Source organism: Limulus polyphemus, unplaced genomic scaffold, assembly GCF_000517525.1.
Source record: "Limulus polyphemus unplaced genomic scaffold, Limulus_polyphemus-2.1.2 Scaffold972, whole genome shotgun sequence".
Classification (NCBI taxonomy): Eukaryota; Metazoa; Arthropoda; class Merostomata; order Xiphosura; family Limulidae; genus Limulus; species Limulus polyphemus.
The window spans coordinates 196428-213943 of record NW_013666582.1 but is presented as its reverse complement, the minus strand read 5'-3'; the positions used below and the strand labels follow the sequence as shown (position 1 = coordinate 213943).

The window sequence follows — 17516 nt, the reverse complement described above, 5'->3', positions numbered from 1 at the left end:
TTATGTTTCTAATTATGGTTTGAAATTATTTATAGTCAACTAATGGTAAGCAATTGTTTATCACACAGATGTCAAACACTGAATGATTCCTACTGAGGGAAGAGGAAGATCTGACCATCGACACAACTTCCATCTAGCATGCTTAGTGTGTTCCAGATGGACCTTAGCCGCTACGCCAACTAGAGACCAATCTGATATAGACACGCAACTGGTCTGTCAGATTCACACAGAGATAACTTGTACAGCGTCAGCTTTCAGCTCATTACAAATGCATTAAACTACCGTATTCAAATATCTGTATAATGATCAACTTTGGTCATTATGAAAAGTGTTTTTAGCATTTAAAACTCGTTTTAGCATTTCACGATAAATATTTTCATTTCAAGAGTGATACTTGTTAAAAGGTGAGTAAAGCAAGCAAGGTAAAATTTATGTAGACAGATATTAACTATTTTTCAGCTCAGGCTAGTTGCAATTTGGCAAAGCTGAAACAAACAAATCCCAAGATTTGATAACATTTGAATCTGCAACTTGGGGAACGAATATATGTTGCAATCTAGTTTACCTTTTGTTTCAGCCCTCTCCTTTATCGATAAATTTGAGATAGACCAAAATATATAATCTTTGGTCATTATTATATTGACCGGGAAAGGCTTAATGGTTAGCGTGCGTGAGCTGTGAACCCGAGGATTCCTGGTCGCGACCTGGATCCAAAAACGCGCTTCATATTCCGTGGCTGTGGGCCCCACAACATAAAAATGACGGTTAATCCTTACATCCCACTTTTTGATCAGACAAGAGTAGTCCAAGAGTTACTAGAGGGTGCTGTTGACAAGCTGCCTTCCTTTTTCTAGTCTACAAGTTCAAAATTTGGGACAGCCATGCGTAAATATCCCTATTACATTATTATCCATTTCAAGCTGTTGGCTGAATTTTGTGAACAACAATCTAAAATAAAGGATCACACCTCTTGACACACTACGACAGAGGTTCATTAGTAACTTGGTAAAGCAACAGTATTACTATCAGATAGTCTCCAATACTCTTTGAAAGGATAGTTCTGTCCGTATAATTTTGGTAAGATTAAACATCTACAGCGACATGGACATTGAAAATACGCAAACCAATTGAAACACTACTTCACATCAGAAAGTATTAGACTTTGTAAATTATTTCAATTTTTTTTTTTTTTACTTAAAGGAGGAGCCAAAACTAAATGATTGGGCCTTTTAGTTACCTTCTCTCATCTGAAATCACTACAAAACGTTTACTACACTTTACAAACCACAAAGTAGTGCGGTAGACACTGGGGTATTAAGGAAAACAAAAACAAAAAATGGCATCTACACACAAAACTAATACATATTAACGAAAACACTATACATTTCTTAAGAACTAATGGCTGTATAAATTTTCTCTAGAATGAATATTTTAGTCTTGGAAAACAGATGTAAATGTCAAGCTTACAGATGAGAGTCTGTCATCTTCGGATCTGGTTTGGGGTTTTCTGGAATGACAGGTTCTAGAGGTGATGGCCGCCAGTTGTAAGGGTCCTCAGCCGACACGTAACTGGATATGTTGCCTCCCTCCTCGTGCTCACGGTCTCGGCGTCTGTACTAGATACGAAGAAAGAAAGACACACGTTCAGCACGAGCAGCAAAATAAATATAAGCGCCTCCTTTCAGTGTCTCTCAATCTTTATTTACCTAGTGGACGGCGGAAATGGAACAAATGGATGAAGGCGAAAATCGGTAAAAACGTATAAACGTCTTGTCATCCTCGATCCAGCTGTTGGCATTTCGAACATAAAGTTATCATTTTCTGTTGACCCTATGCCATTTTGCAAGTAAATCGCTGTAACACTTACCAAATAAGTTTAATTAACGCCTTTTAGTAAAAAATTTTCTTTGGCGCTTTAAGTGTAGAAGTTGAATTTAAAGTTAATTCTCTATCATCGTTCACGGATTAATTTTCAGAAATACTTCGCGATAAAATATTCAATTTTTTTCACGATTTTAATAATGGAAAAAAATTACATATCTTGATATATACATGCATGTATTTTTTTAAGTTATCTCAGTTTTTTTTCTTATTGTCATTCTGCGTTTACCTAATTTTATTTCCAATGATGGGACCCAAGTAGAAAGGTATTTTCTCTCTACCTACAATAAGGATGTAAAGCTTTATTAAATTTGATTGAAGTTTCAAGAAATTAAAAGTTAGCCTAATATCACTTTTCCGAAAATGATAACGCACAAAGTGTGTGTGTGTGTGTGTGTGTGTGCGCGCGCGCGTGTCTAAGCTAAACTACTATGTTATATTCTTAGCGCATAAAGCAGACCTAAAAATGTAAATGGGATACACAAGTTAATGAAAATAGTTTAATCGTAAAAATTTCCTTCTTAATATATTAGGGAAAAAAACAACTCAAAAAATTATCTATGATGGTATATATTCTGTTAACATGTATTTATACGAATATTTGATAGAGATAATGCTGTAAAGAACAAAATTAAAGCATTTAACTTTTGATTACAAAAAGTCTATAATGAACCTTACTACGACTGTTAATTCAAGTAGGTTTTGCAAGGAACTTAAAATCAAGAAGCCGTATATTCTAAAATCACTTTTTTCACACTTGTTCGTCACTAACTGTGATTAGGATAGCCATAGACATTATGTGATGACAGGTTCGTCACTAACTGTGATGAGGATAGCCATAGACATTATGTAATGACAGGTTCGTCACTAACTGTGATGAGGATAGTCATAGACATTATGTGACGACAGGTTCGTCGCTAACTGTGATGAGGATAGCCATAGACATTACATGACGACAGGTTCGTCACTAACTGTGATGAGGATAGCCATAGACATTACATGACGACAGGTTCGTCACTAACTGTGATGAGGATAGCCATAGACATTACATGACGACAGGTTCGTCACTAACTGTGATGAGGATAGCCATAGACATTATGTGATGACAGGTTCGTCACTAACTGTGATGAGGATAGCCATAGACATTACATGACGACAGGTCCGTCACTAACAACGTGCTGAAGATAACCACAGACCGTACATGACGACTGGTCTATCACATTGTGGACCCGGCATGGTGGTTAGGACGCTTGACTTGCAATATAAGGGTCACGGGATGGAATCCTTGTCCCACCAAATATGCTTGCTCTTTCGGCCGTGGGGTGTTATAATGTGACGGTAAATCCTACTATTTGTTGGTAAAAAAGTAGCCCAAGAGTTGAGTGTGGGTGGTGACGTCTAGCTGTCTTCTCTCTAGTTTTTCACTGCTAAATTACGGACGGCTAGCACAGCTAGCCCTCGTGTAGCTTTGCGCGAAATTCAAAACAAACCAAACTAACATTGTGATAAGGATAACCATAGATCGTACATGACGACTGGTCCGTTACTAACAATATGATGAGGATAACCATAGACCGAACACGACAACTGGTCCATCAGTAACAATGTGATGAGGATAACCATAGATGGTACCTGCCCAATTTAATAGAAATATATGAAAAGGTTGAGTGAGTGAGTGAGTGAGTGAGTGAGTGAGTGTGTGTGTGTGTGTGTGTGTGTGTGTGAGAGAGAGAGAGAGCGTGTTTATATATAACGCAAAAGTAGATATTTTGCAGGAAATTATCTTGGTAATCTTGTTGAATGACTACGATGTTTACGTCCATGAAATAAACAGATTAAATGTTTCTATTTGCTAAATGAAGCGGTCTGTATTCACAGAGTCATTGCTACGTGTAGAGGGTATTCATCACTTGGACGAGAAACATTACGTGATGTTTTGTTGCATCCATACAACGATCCTACATGTTAAAATTCGTGCCTTCCACGTGCGTTTCTGTAAGTAAATAACAAGTAACTAATTATCTATAATATGGCCGAGGTATGAGCTAACCATTTCTAGTTTATAACAGCATTTACGGTAATTTTTTAAAAAAATATCTAAGTATACAAAACAATTGTACAGAGAACAAATAACTTAAAATCATGCGAGACACACAGATATGCGTGTAATGCATTACCAGTTGCGAAACCTTCAGTTTGTTTTGTAGCATTCTAGCTCATAAAATTCCTCTGTCGACGACACAAATAGCTCACAAAATTCCTCTCTATCGACGACACAAATAGCTCACAAAATTCCTCTCTATCGACGACACAAATAGCTCACAAAATTCCTCTCTATCGACGAAACAAATAGCTCACAAAATTCCCCTCTCTCTCATTAAGCGAAACATATTTTACATTGTTCAACCATGCAGAACAATGTCTTCAACCTATCTACCAACTAACAGACTGTGTTCCACCATCTCAGCCGTTATACATTATGAAGCATGGTGCGTCATAAATGACTGATACGGTGAGTTCTGGTATTGTACGAAAGGCCTCATCGCCAACCGTGTAAAACTGATAAATTGTAGTTCAAAATCTATTAACTGGAAATCCGTTCAGAGCCAGCAGAGATTGAAATTATTATAATAATTACCATTTAATCATTCAGTACTCCACGCAATGAACGCTACAAATGATTATGAATAAATATATATTTGTCGGCATTATTACCCCCCCCCCCATTTACAGTGCTCCAGTTAGTTGAGCTGTGTCACCATATTCTTTATTTTGCAGTTCATGTAGCGTAAGATCATACGTGACTAAATCCATTACGTAGACAACTATTCTGCTGATGTCAGCTTCTCTTGCTATATTTTCACTCCCCCTCCCCTCCTTTACTCTTTTCATATAGCGTTTATTGCTCTTGTCGCGTTAAGGGAGCTGGTTACAGCCTGGCCAATAACAAATCTGATATAGACAGTCTACGCCGAGCTTTCTATAAAGCCTCAAGATATTGCAACTGTATGTGTACGTAATGAATAAACAACACTTTACATTGAGAGAAACGTTAAATAAGCATTTGTGGGTGTTTAAACTTTTGGGAATTTTTTTCCGTTATCAAAATAACTGCATACAAAACATAACACACAAGTTGAGTTGTATGTTTTAACGATGAATCAACATGAAAACGTCAAAGTTACCATTTGGAATTATGAAAGATCTTGATATACAATACGAATACTGCGAAATATATTAATGGTGATAGAAAGTTATGGAAAATAATGGCTCGTTATACAGTCTAATCAAAACTTCAAGAACATACTTTCAACACTATTTTACATTCATTTGGCAAATAGCCACATATATTAAAAAAAAAACGTTTTATCGGAGAAATCTGTGAATTAAACGGAAATATTAAAATACCAGTCTACAATTAGGTGCTGCATAGTGTGAATTAATCGGAAATATTAAAATACCAGTCCACAATTAGGTGCTGCATAGTGTGAATTAATCGGAAATATTAAAATACCAGTCCACAATTAGGTGCTGCATAGTGTGAATTAATCGGAAATATTAAAATACCAGTCTACAATTAGGTACTGCATAGGCTCTCCACGCGTAGTAAGAGACACTAAAAGGTTTATTCCAAAATTTCGAATACAGCTATCCGCGCATACATTTCCCGAATTTTGAACTGATCTACTACAGGGAATAGCTAGTCACTAACTCTCACCGCTAATTCTTGGGCTACTCTTGCCTAATGGAATAGTTAAATTTGACTGTCACGCTCACAGCCTCTTATTAAAGTACGGAGCACGATTTTGGGGCAACATGTCGCGAGCCATGAATCTTTGGATTCACACTCTAGAAATTTTAACCACCAGTCCATTGTTACAGGGGTAACTGAGTACATTAAAATGGGGTAATTGGGAAACGTACTTGATAAAACTGGATACCAATAAAAGTTAGTAAAATATAAAAGGAATAAATGGGTCATTTCCATAAAAACACAAATATGGATAAAATTTTCCCATTTCCTTTTTTAACGAAACTTAGGATCGATTTATCTGGCATCCAGAAGAATAAAAATCTTTCTTGATAACATCTGCTGTACAACGAGCCGTGGAGATATGCAATGCGAATTGAATTATTTAATAATGCTTTAAATAGATTTTCACGTCCTTCACGTATTTTTCTCCGATTTTACTAATCGCTTATACATCATGTACACTACGTTTTTTTTTGTTTTTTTGGTGCGTGTTTTTTTATATACGTCCGAAGAAATTAAAAACGTGCGACATTAGGCGTTATTATTTAAAAATTCACTCTATAAAACTAAAAGACAGGGGGCGTAACTTTAGTTTCCAAAAGGAAAGCAGAATTACTTTAGGATGTACTGGTATACACCTTATGAATCTTCAATACTACTGCTGTCTAAATGGGCGGAAGACACTTTCTCGTTAGTAAAGAAAAAAAATCTTCCCCCTCACACACTCAAATACGTGCGCAAGTTACACCTGTGTTAACAGGTTCTGTTGAGTTTAACCAATATCTGCTTCCAAAGAACTTTCACTTGGCATTAACAGAATACACTTCTGCAACGTGAATATTCCTTATCTTTTGTGACTAGGATGTACAGGTTTTTTTAAATAATTTCATGACTTGCACATACATGATCTGTACTCTGGTATGTTAGACATCGTCATGACTGTTTTTAACATACGATTTCATGAATATAACCACTGTACAGCAGCACATATACACAACCTGTGTACGGGTGTACACATATAAACATGCTCGAGTAGAGGTGGTTTTATTGTTTTCTTTGTTAAAAATCTCTCGGATCGAAGTTTCATCGACATATCGTATACGAATAACGTATTATTAATTTATTTATTTTTCTTCTACACCACACAGGTTGATCCTGCATACAATCACACATTCCATACGGTTTTTTTCCTCTTTAAAATATCTAGTTTATTTCTAAATATTTTTCTTACAAAAGCAAATGCTAATTGATTTCCATTCTCACACACTTTCAATCATTACGTAGAAATTGAAGTTAAGCAGCTCGTGGAGTAAATCTCAAGAAACATCAGTTCTAAAGATTGTTATACAACACCTATTTTCTCCTACTGTCCAACATGACACGCGCTTTCGGACATTTTGTACTTGGATTATACCGTATACAAAATGGCGAGAATATCTAAAATTTGCCAACTTTATAATACCCCTACAACAACGTCTGTGCTAGATTTTTTTTATTACTCAGTTATGGAAGTTAACTAACCGGTATCTTAGATGCATTATGGCCTTAAGATGTAGACTGGAGCAACGGTAACGGGCACAATACTGAACTTCAAATTAAACGTGATCAGTACAGACAGAGCTGTTATGGACACTGTTTCTGACACCTTACTAAATCTATTTGGTACAGTTTCCGCTTGGTAAATTTAAAACAAAAAAATGCATAAAAATAACTGCTATATTGAGCACCCAAGATTTTTTTTTCTTACGCGCATTCAAAAGAACCATGTGCAAACAGATTACGGCACTAAAAGTAAAACCTGAAGCATGCTACAGTCTGACAGAGAATAGCGCTTTTCTTTAAGATCAAAAGAATCTCGATGGGGGGGGGGCATGCCTGTTATTCATAATTCTCTACATTTATTACATTTCCTGAACATGCAAGTGTTTTTTTGTTTTTTTTACATTCAAGATGTAACCATATTCTTGCAGTTTCACTTATAATTACTGTCAGTATTTTTCCCATATTTAAATGAGGATAACAATTATGTTGCTATTTTATTTTTCTACAAACGTTCATTCTAATATGAATTAACAGTTTCTTTCAGATGTTTTGCACAAAACTACACATGGCTATCTATGTGCACACATAGCAGTTCCTATTTTGAGCTGATAGATACGAGAGAAGGCTACTAGTTAACAACAACAATCGACAACTCTTGGGCTACTTTTCTAACTGAATAGCCCGATTTCACCGTGAGTCACCCTTATAGCACACCCAAAGTGTAAAGCACGATTTTGTGGCAACGGGTCACGAACCATGAATCCCTGGATTCACAACCCGAGCACGCTAACCACTAAGCCACACCTGGCTCATAGATTAACAGATTCTAGGGAATAGTTACCTTTAGGCATGTGCTAGTCAGTCAGTAAAATACGGTTAAGAGTGAGTGGAATAACAGGTCAAACTCAACTGACATCTTCCAGGTGACAAACTTAAATGAAAAATATTAACCCGAAAACATGGCTGCTACACGTATAGCAAGTTTCTGCTGACAAATTAATTTTTGGAGAAAAAACTAAATAAGCAGATCAAGGACATAACAATGAATAAGACAAAATCTCTGAGAAAATAAAAGCCTTTTGCTAAATTTGTAAAAGCAAATAACGCCATGTGAAACTTGATAGGCCTAACAGATTTGCTATAATTAAAATGAACTGGCTGCCTAAGGCTTAACAGGGTGCTGAAATACGTTCAGTTATATTTCCAGACAAACTGTGCATTCAAAAGTACACACCAAAAATATATTTATAAGAGACATAAGAGAAACTTATGGAAATTTGTACATCAAAATTAGTGTGTGAATCATTGGAACAGCTCTATAGTAAACGTTGTTTCCTTTTTGTTTTGTTTTTTCACGTTTATAAAATTTTTCATGTTATTCAAACTACAGACAGCTGCACACAAATTCAAACATCGTGATTACGTCATAGTTTACCAAATGTTGATGGAAAGTGTGAAAAGTATTGTTTTATAAAACTGGAGTTTCATCGCTCAGGAATAATATATTATGGAGGTTGTAGGGATGAAACACTAATTTACTAGCATTTAAAAACATACTTGGACACGAAACTAACTTAACACATGAGGCAGCTAATTCTTTGTAAGTATAGCCATTCATCAATGCACTAAGTTATGTTGAAGTTTCTAGTAAAAGCGGTCGTTTGTCATTGGACAGATAATCGAACCCCGAGAGATGCATTAGACACCAAAAATAATGATAAAGAAAAAAAATGTGTGAACAATAAACAACATAAAATTTGAGTCAAGATAATTATCTGTCAATCGAAAAACATACAACACGTTTCAACTATTTGAACTCTTTAATATTATCTTTCTTTTCTCTATGTTTTCAACCCTGTCATATGGTAGAGAATGTGGGGGAAAGACTTGAAATTTAATATTCTTGTCCAACTGTGTGAAAAAGTCTCAACGCAATAGATCATTTTTAACATGCAGATCAGTTAGGTTCCTACCGCTGACGATAATTTTGAAAATACAAGTGAAACCATTGAGTTTAGAAACGCATACTTCGCGATATAATTATCCATGGTATTACGTCCTTACATAATTAAACTTTTATGATAAATACGTGCATTTCGCTATACAAGTGTTTGTATTCACCATTGATATGCAAGACTTTATGCGCGAGTTTTATAACACCATGACGTGTGTACAAAATGATCCAATCTCACTGGAGTACTTACATGCAAACGGTTTCATTGTAATAGACGGTGACATTGAGTCGCAGATAAAAAAAAATCGTTTTCCATTAAAGAGAAAAAGGGCGACAGAGCTATTCTGCTATTCACCAGTTGGGGTATCTGAGACATAACAATCATTCTATGTATTGGAAACCCTTATTTGTTTTCTTATCTTCCATTATCGATTTTTCTCTACTTGTTTTCCTTTTATATACTTTCTTTTGACGTACAACCTGACAATTAATCTCGCTGCAAGGAAATGGCATATTTATGTCAAGTTTCTAAAGTGAGCGAATAATAAAAAAAAGACTTTAAACAGGTACAGATCCGTAACCTGTTAATATACAGTGAATTCTGTTAATTGCGATTCTGAGCAATCATGTCATAATAAATAATCAAATGTAATGAGAACAAACATCCCATAATAGTACCAACCAGTCATTATTGATTTCTCATGGTAAGTACGTGTTTCTGGAGGATACAAATACCGACTTTGATGCTCTGTAAAGAATAGTTATACCTAATTGTAATCGATAAGCCTTTGTAAATGTTACATTGTCGCCGAGGTTAAGAACATACAGTCTCTGCTGACTACTTTTAAATATGAAACATGATTATATTTATTCAACTAAGCATTTAGGAATCGATACATGTAGAAGTACCCTCTACACAAAATACTAAGTTGTCGTTTTTACTATCTACCAATTGCCCTGGTCACAAAGAGTACTTCAACTTACGACTTTCAACATACCATGCAACTAAACTATATACCAAACTAACAAAAATTATCATCTAGTTGTTAAATAGTTCGTTCATGATAAGAGTTAAGCTTCTCCACTGTTCAGGTTACTTTAAGTTGCCCATTCTTACCGAACTGACTTTTTACATAAAAACTCAATGCTAAAATACATAGTGAAACGGGGCTGAAAACTTTCTTGATATTTATGTTTGGAGTCCGTTATATTTGGTAATTAAATATCTTACAGGGCCGATTCTTCTGCCCCTTTTCTTTTTGGCTGAATTACTTCAACATTTAAAAGACGGGGCACATTCTTTCATCATAAACAACACAGACACATCCAAAAGTCAAAAAACACCTCAACAGGTGGCTGATCCACAATTTTTAATTTTCCTGTTTTATTCGAGGTTGTAAATAAAGAATGGGTAGCAAATTTTTGTAAGTCGAATGCTCCACAGTTTCTACAGTTGAATATTTCCTTCATTATGCCCAGTTAGAAACTATGAAGCGGTTGAATGACATTTCTAAAGCGCTATATTTTTCATTTTCAAACTTGAAGAAACTCGACCAACCCCAATAAACCTAACTAATTATTCTTATCATTAAAAATATAGGATACAAATATGATTTCTATAAATGTTAGTGAAGATAACGCTATGGCAAAACTGTAACATCAACATCAAATTCTTTGTTCAATTCGGCGTTCGTTTTAGGGGGTTAGCAGATAAAATGAAAAGTAAAATACACGAAGTTTTGTGGGATGGCGCAGCCGACAGACTTTAGCCTAACAGGAGGAAGAATTCTCTGATAATACTTTTATATTAGTCAACAATATGCTTTAATCACATCAAACAAAAATGCCAGTTGTAAATAACTTACCATTGTATGACATTCCTCAAATAAACTTAAGTTATCTTACGGTGGTAAATTTCTACGGACTATTTTTCTACTTACTGCTTTATTATAAAAGGGCACGAAGCACCGCTATCACGTGTAAGTCATCAGGTCAATCAATAAAAGGTAAAAGGCAAACATTTTTCTTTTCTTTCACGGTAACTTGAAAATCGCAAACTGAATATGGTAGCCATTTTCAAGTTTCTGTTATGCATATACTAAGTTTTTTTATTATTATTACATTTTAATTTTAGTTTACGGGTATGCCGTAACTTCTGAAAAAAAATAAACAACTAAGTAACATGATTTAAAGATGGCCTTACAATTCCTAATATTTTATTTCAACATAAAGTACTATCATCCTGAAAAAATGTCCCGTAGCACCGATGTTGCTTGCATTCTCAAAATGAGTGTTGATGAGGTCTTGAAGTAGCTTCAGACAGTTTCCTGAAAGGATTATTTCCACTGGTACCTCCTACATTCCACCAATCTTCTCTTCATCAAGGAATACGAAAATCAGTTCAACGCAACGAGAGCAAACGTCACCATCCATCAGACTAATCAGGATCAAATAATCAGCATATGGGGGGACAAAAATGATCGGAGGACGTGATCCAGTAATCAATGGTCTAAATGGTACCATTCTTAAGGATGTTTAGGTTGATACGTTAGCTAATGTGTGTGTAACTGCTCACACAATACTTCTACCATCACCATAGTATGTATCACAATCCTACATGAAAATGGGTTGGATGTTGTTTGGACGAGTCTCCAAATGAATTTACTCCTGCCACCTGGGTGCGAAGTTCATCAGTTCACTTGTCGCTGGCCGACTGAACATGATCTTGCTATCATTGTCAACGAATTTTCATACGTCCTCATTGTGAAGTCTATATCTAACCTTTTGGACACTGAAAGGCATCAAGTTGCAGTTGCGCACATAAATGATTCAGTTACTCTACAACTGTTGAAAGCCAGAACCAACAGATAGCGATTACTTACTTGTGTTATAAATGACCATCTGTCTCGTCCAAGTGTACGAGCAACTATACTATTAGTCTGGAAGCGGTTCCACATTCTTCTAATAACACTTTGGGGTACTTGAAACCAATTAAAACAGTCCGCTGTATTGGCCATCTTCTGTTCTGTTAGATGGATCTTCACGAGTGTAGCATCCAGATCTATTTTCTGATGTCTAACTATGGTGGGCCATGAGAACTTAAACGCCTTTTTAACCATGTGAAGCACTTAAAATTGACTTTAAGCAAGATTGTAGGAGACATCGACGTACAGTCATAAACTGAATGGCCAATCATTTGCATTTCAGATTATATGATGACTGGTCATCAGATCATCAGATGTCCGATATACGTAACACTGAACCGAGGATGGGATAACGTTATTTCAAAACATTAGTGTTTGCCTTGTAGCTAAATTTATGCAAACTCCGATTATATATTTTTTTCTTTAATCTAGAAAAGCATATGTCGGGAACAACATGACTTAATAGTTAGTGCTGTAGAATCTCAATCGAAAAATTGTGGATTCGAAGCATGCTATTGCCTAGTCATTGTGTCCTTGAGCAAGATACTACCCCAAATCTGTTTCTGTCTGCCCACCTGTAAACTGGGAACTAGCTAACAGCTGGAGATTAACCTGCGATGGACTGGCATCTCGGGGTTTAAAACGCTTCACATTATCATCAGTTTGTTCAACTGGAATTGGAATTAAGCACCGATTGTGTGTGCTTTCAGGTACGGAACGTAATAATTTACGTTATTTTCCCAAAACAAACTTAAATTGAACAATATATAAATAATTTCATTTTATTTACACCTTGAAGATGTTCGAAAAACTCGTTATATATACAAAAAAATTTAACCTGTCAACTATTCATTCAACAGTTTATGAAATATAATTACAGTTTTAAATTTTTATTCTTCTCCTGGTTCAGACAATGTCGGTTTCAAAGCGTATGCAACAACGACTATCTAAGCAGAACAAAGTATATACTATTTAGTAACGAATGAATGATATAAATATTATTTGTCCCAGTGAATGAAACAAAATTATACAGACACGAGTTCTATGGACAACTAAAAATAAATGTAGGCGATGAGAGCACATTAATATTAAACTAATCACTATCAGGAGATCATATATGGGAGAAAATTTTTACCAAATCTATCAAGTTAAGAGAAAAAACGTATCGAAGAATTCACCGAATACGCAAGAATTAATACAACGTTAATATTAAAGAAGCTAATTTTAGCTATTTGACCAATTTAGATTTATAATTATGGTGACTATTTAAACTGTTTTTAATGTACTTAATGGCTTATCATTCTATGTACACACTGCATTAATTATTTTCCTGTGTTAAAGTGCCCCCCACCTCGCCCCCCAATGGTTCTTTGCGTTAAACACGGCAAAAATAACCCATTGTGTATTTTTTCTCTTAAACAAAAACTGTCTGACAGTTTGAACAACAAAAATATTAACATCCCCTCATGTGGAAAAATTATAAAAAGTTCTGAAGTGCAACAGAATCTTGTTCAGGGACAAAAGGTTTCTTTACACAAATAATACAAGTTTCCTGTTTACAACGGCAGAGTTAGTTTATCCTATTCACTCTACTGGTAAACAACAACTGGAACGCTACAATACATCATGTCAGTACCGTACTTACTCGTTCAAGCTGGTTTGCCACACTGTCTTTCGGCTTCTTTCACTCTACTGGTAAACAACTAGAACGCTACAATACATCATGTCAGTAACGTACTTACTCGTTCAAGCTGGTTTGCCACACTTTGTCGTTCAGCTTCCAATTCTCGGCTCAGCTGTTCGAAGTGAGCTTCCTACAAGATGCGAGAAGAACCAACGATTATTCTATTTATGATTTAGAAACTGGTGAGAACACAGAAGGACAATCTAGGATTCCATAATCCATACTTGGTTTAAGTATTAAAACATTCGGTTAGTGAGTGGTTTGAGTAAAACAAAAATAACTACACAGATTACTGCAAATCGACCCAAGTTAAGATCATCACGCTTCTACTTTTCTTTAACGATCTCCGTTATTCTGCTACATACACGTTTATCATAATGTGTTAATGGACAGCTGCACTGAAAATCCCAGCATATATACGTTTGTCTCAACTGAACGGCATCATTATGTTGGCATACTCATTTTAATGTTTATATTCTACTTGAAATGTTAAATAATTACTTTCTTACAGCTCTGCACACGAAAAAGCAATGTGTTTGGTGCATCATAACATATTTATTTAAATGCGCATAATCTATTTGTAATATTAAGTCTAGATTCTGTAAATCAACACTAATTCCCCTGTATATTCCCCAAATTATAGGCAGCCATTAGATACATAAAACGATGCGATACTTCTTCCTCGAGAAGGGGGGGGGGTAGGATTTCTTTAAAAAAAAGTATATCGTCCATTTTTCCAAGTCGATTGTGCTGTAACGTGAATTGTCGACCAGTGAAAATATAAGTTCTGTTTTTAGGAAAACGTGATTCATCTCGTTCTGAACACTAAGATACACGATACTGTCCCCTCGTTTTTCCTAAACAGCTAAATGTTTACAAATCCTACCACCACAGCATTCGGTCGCTAGTAGTAACATTAAGAGTAATGTTATGTACAATATTAGCATTTAATATTCAAAAAACTAGACATTTAATATCATTAATATTGAAAAAACTTTGGCATCTTTAATTCATACTTTATGTATTTCAAACGCTTTCTCTTTTTTTTTCTATTGATAACAAAGTAATTCATTTTATTTTATACTTTAACTGTGTGAATATAATTCTTTAGACGAACAATGAGAAAATGAACCAACAATAACAAGAACCATATTATATATAGTTCTAGACAAGGGTTAAAAACACTACTAAGAGTTAGTGTTCTTACACAAACTTTGTGAGAGCCTCGAGTTCACTCAAACTTAACACCACCTGGTGTTTTGTGTCATTACTAAACAAAGTTAATTCGAATACATTAATAATAAAATTAATAAATAATCACTGTTAATAATTTGTACCCTATAAATATGATTTGTGAATGACTAAAATAAAATTAATAATAATTAAAGAGGCCAACACTCGCGGGCGAATGGAACATGTCCCCGCCAGGCAATCCTAACAGGGCTAATTTTGACACCAGCAAAATCGTGAAAAACTTGGAAAAATCGAAAACTGTATATCACTGTTTGGGACCTGCAAGAAGGTATCTTTATACCAAATCCCATGTAGGTTGGTTGAGCAATTGTCAAAAAAAATTAAAAATTATGCTTTTTGTGGTATCTTAATCCCACAATAATTACTAAAAATGGGCAAGTCCACCATTTTGTTTTTCAATGTGTGGGACCTGTAGAAAAGTATCTTCGTACTAAATCCCATGTAAATTGGTCAAAATATGGCTGAGTAATTGACCAAAACCGCCAAAATTGTGAGCTCTGACCCCCTAAAAAAGACTCAAAATTGAAAAATTCAACTTTTCTTTATGTTAATTCGTTGGGCACATGAAAATTTGTATTTGTGCCAATTTTCATCTTGATTGCTGTAAATATGATCGCACAGGAACCCAAAATATACATTTCGGGGTTGTTTGATCTTTCATCCCATAAAATCCTTAAAAGATTTAAATTTTAAAAAATAAAAATGAATCTGGGCATATTGGACCGAGGTATAACTCTACCAAGTTTCAAGTCAATCTGTCGAGAAATGAAAGAATGGCGGTCGCTTGAAAATTGTTTAGAAGAAGAAGAAGAAGGGGCCTTTCGCTAGTACCAAGATGCATCAGGCCGCCTGGGAAGCAACAGATATAATAGCAGTCTAGACTATCTGTATATCATCAGTTTTCATGAACAACAACTGATATGGTGTGAACCAGATTAAGCAAGTGAATTATAATTGTCTCTGCAGAGAGACATACTGTTTTTAAATGTTTCCGTAGAGAGACATACTGTTTTTCGGCACTGCATAAAACAGATGTAGTGCGATAAACGTATTATAACATATTCTCCTTTACTTTTCACTCAGAGGCTCTTAGAATTACTAAAATGAAGTTGACGTTGGACAGTTATCCATAGAAGGTTCAAGGTAAGTCTATATTACAAGTACAATCTACCTGGAAATCCTAATTTTTGTAAATAAATAATCATTCAGTGCAAGGTGATGCAAAAAAGTCGCGGAACCACCAAGTCATTTCTGAGACCTATTCTTATTATGAACATTTAATATCGTATTTATGATTCACTGCCTGATTATTTTGTTATAATAACAGGATGGAGAAGTGTCGTGAAAGTGATTCTGTTGTGTCGTGATGTCACATTTTGAACAGTTATAACGAACAAAACTCGAAAAAAAAAATCATAGTGATACGCTACTTTTGCATTACCCCGTACAATAAACTATTAATGTTGAATATAATCACTGCTGTACAGAACTTATACAATACTGTACTAATAGAAATAGCCTTACAATTTGCCTTACACATGAGAAGGGCTTTATAAGTTTTAAAAATAGCGAATTTTCTATAGATAGAAACGGTTTTAGTGTTATAAAGGCTCGAAAGAGGGCCTGTGGTTTAACGATCTCCGAAAAAGTCTGTTCTTTCTTTTAGTCTGAATTCAAGGGTGTCCACGTCATAGTTTTAGAATCCCATCGCGCGCTTGTCGCTCAATAAATAGAATAAACTGCCCAGTATCTCTAGTGTTGGGTGTTTATTCAAGTCGCCTCTTAACAGAAAGAAAAAATACTTTGGTCTGGCTTGGGTATGGAAATACGAGACACAAGCAAGTATTAGGCCTAATTGCACGCTTTTGCGTGGTCTCATCCTTGCAAAAGCCTTTTCAGTGTCATAAGCTGTAAACAAATAATACATCACGCATATAGCGTTTTATATGGTAAAAAATATTCCTCAAATCACGTGTCAATAAAAAGTATTAGTTTACAAATGAAATGGACAGTCATGACTCGTCTACTGCACATGCGTATCCTAAATATCGGCTTACAGGTTTATATTTCTGAAGTTATAGAAAATGTACATGAACTCAATTTAGAGTAAAATGAATATTTACTTTGAAAGTTATAGGGGCAAACCAACTAATAATTGAGATAATTTGGGACATACAAATAAAATATTGTCGAAAAACGTTATTTCTTTTAATAACATTTTAGTCCCAAATGAGTCATGCATCCAAATATTGTAATGAAAAATCTAAATTAAAAAACCCACACACAAAAGCAGCATTAATCTTTAGCAAAATAATATAAATTAAAAAATCCACACACAAGAGCAGCAATAACCTTTAGCGTGCGAAATATAAACGAAAACAAATTATGATGCATACAGGGACTACATGTTATTTCTATTTCTACAGTCTATGTATGGCTATATATATGTGTGCGTGTATATATATATATATATATGTATGTGTGTGTGTGTGTGTGTGCGCGTGTGTGTGTGTGTGTGTATAT

At 35.1% G+C, this 17516-nt stretch overlaps 1 protein-coding gene across 5 annotated transcripts in view; it reads right to left on the bottom strand.

The window, feature by feature from the left end:
• LOC106461498 (catenin delta-2-like) overlaps window positions 1-17516 on the bottom strand; it is a 129027-nt gene that overhangs the window by 47393 nt on the left and 64118 nt on the right. For 3 of the 5 annotated variants that reach the window (XM_013921319.2, XM_022388472.1, XM_022388474.1), the window contains exons 3-4: window positions 13798-13869; window positions 1468-1616 (exon numbers count right to left, since the gene is read on the bottom strand). In XM_013921319.2, coding sequence (XP_013776773.1) covers window positions 1468-1616; window positions 13798-13869 — 221 coding nt within the window. Of the gene's footprint in view, window positions 1-1467; window positions 1617-13700; window positions 13770-13797; window positions 13870-17516 lie in introns of those variants that run through there. The other 2 variants (XM_022388475.1, XM_022388473.1) reach the window with 2 other exon arrangements.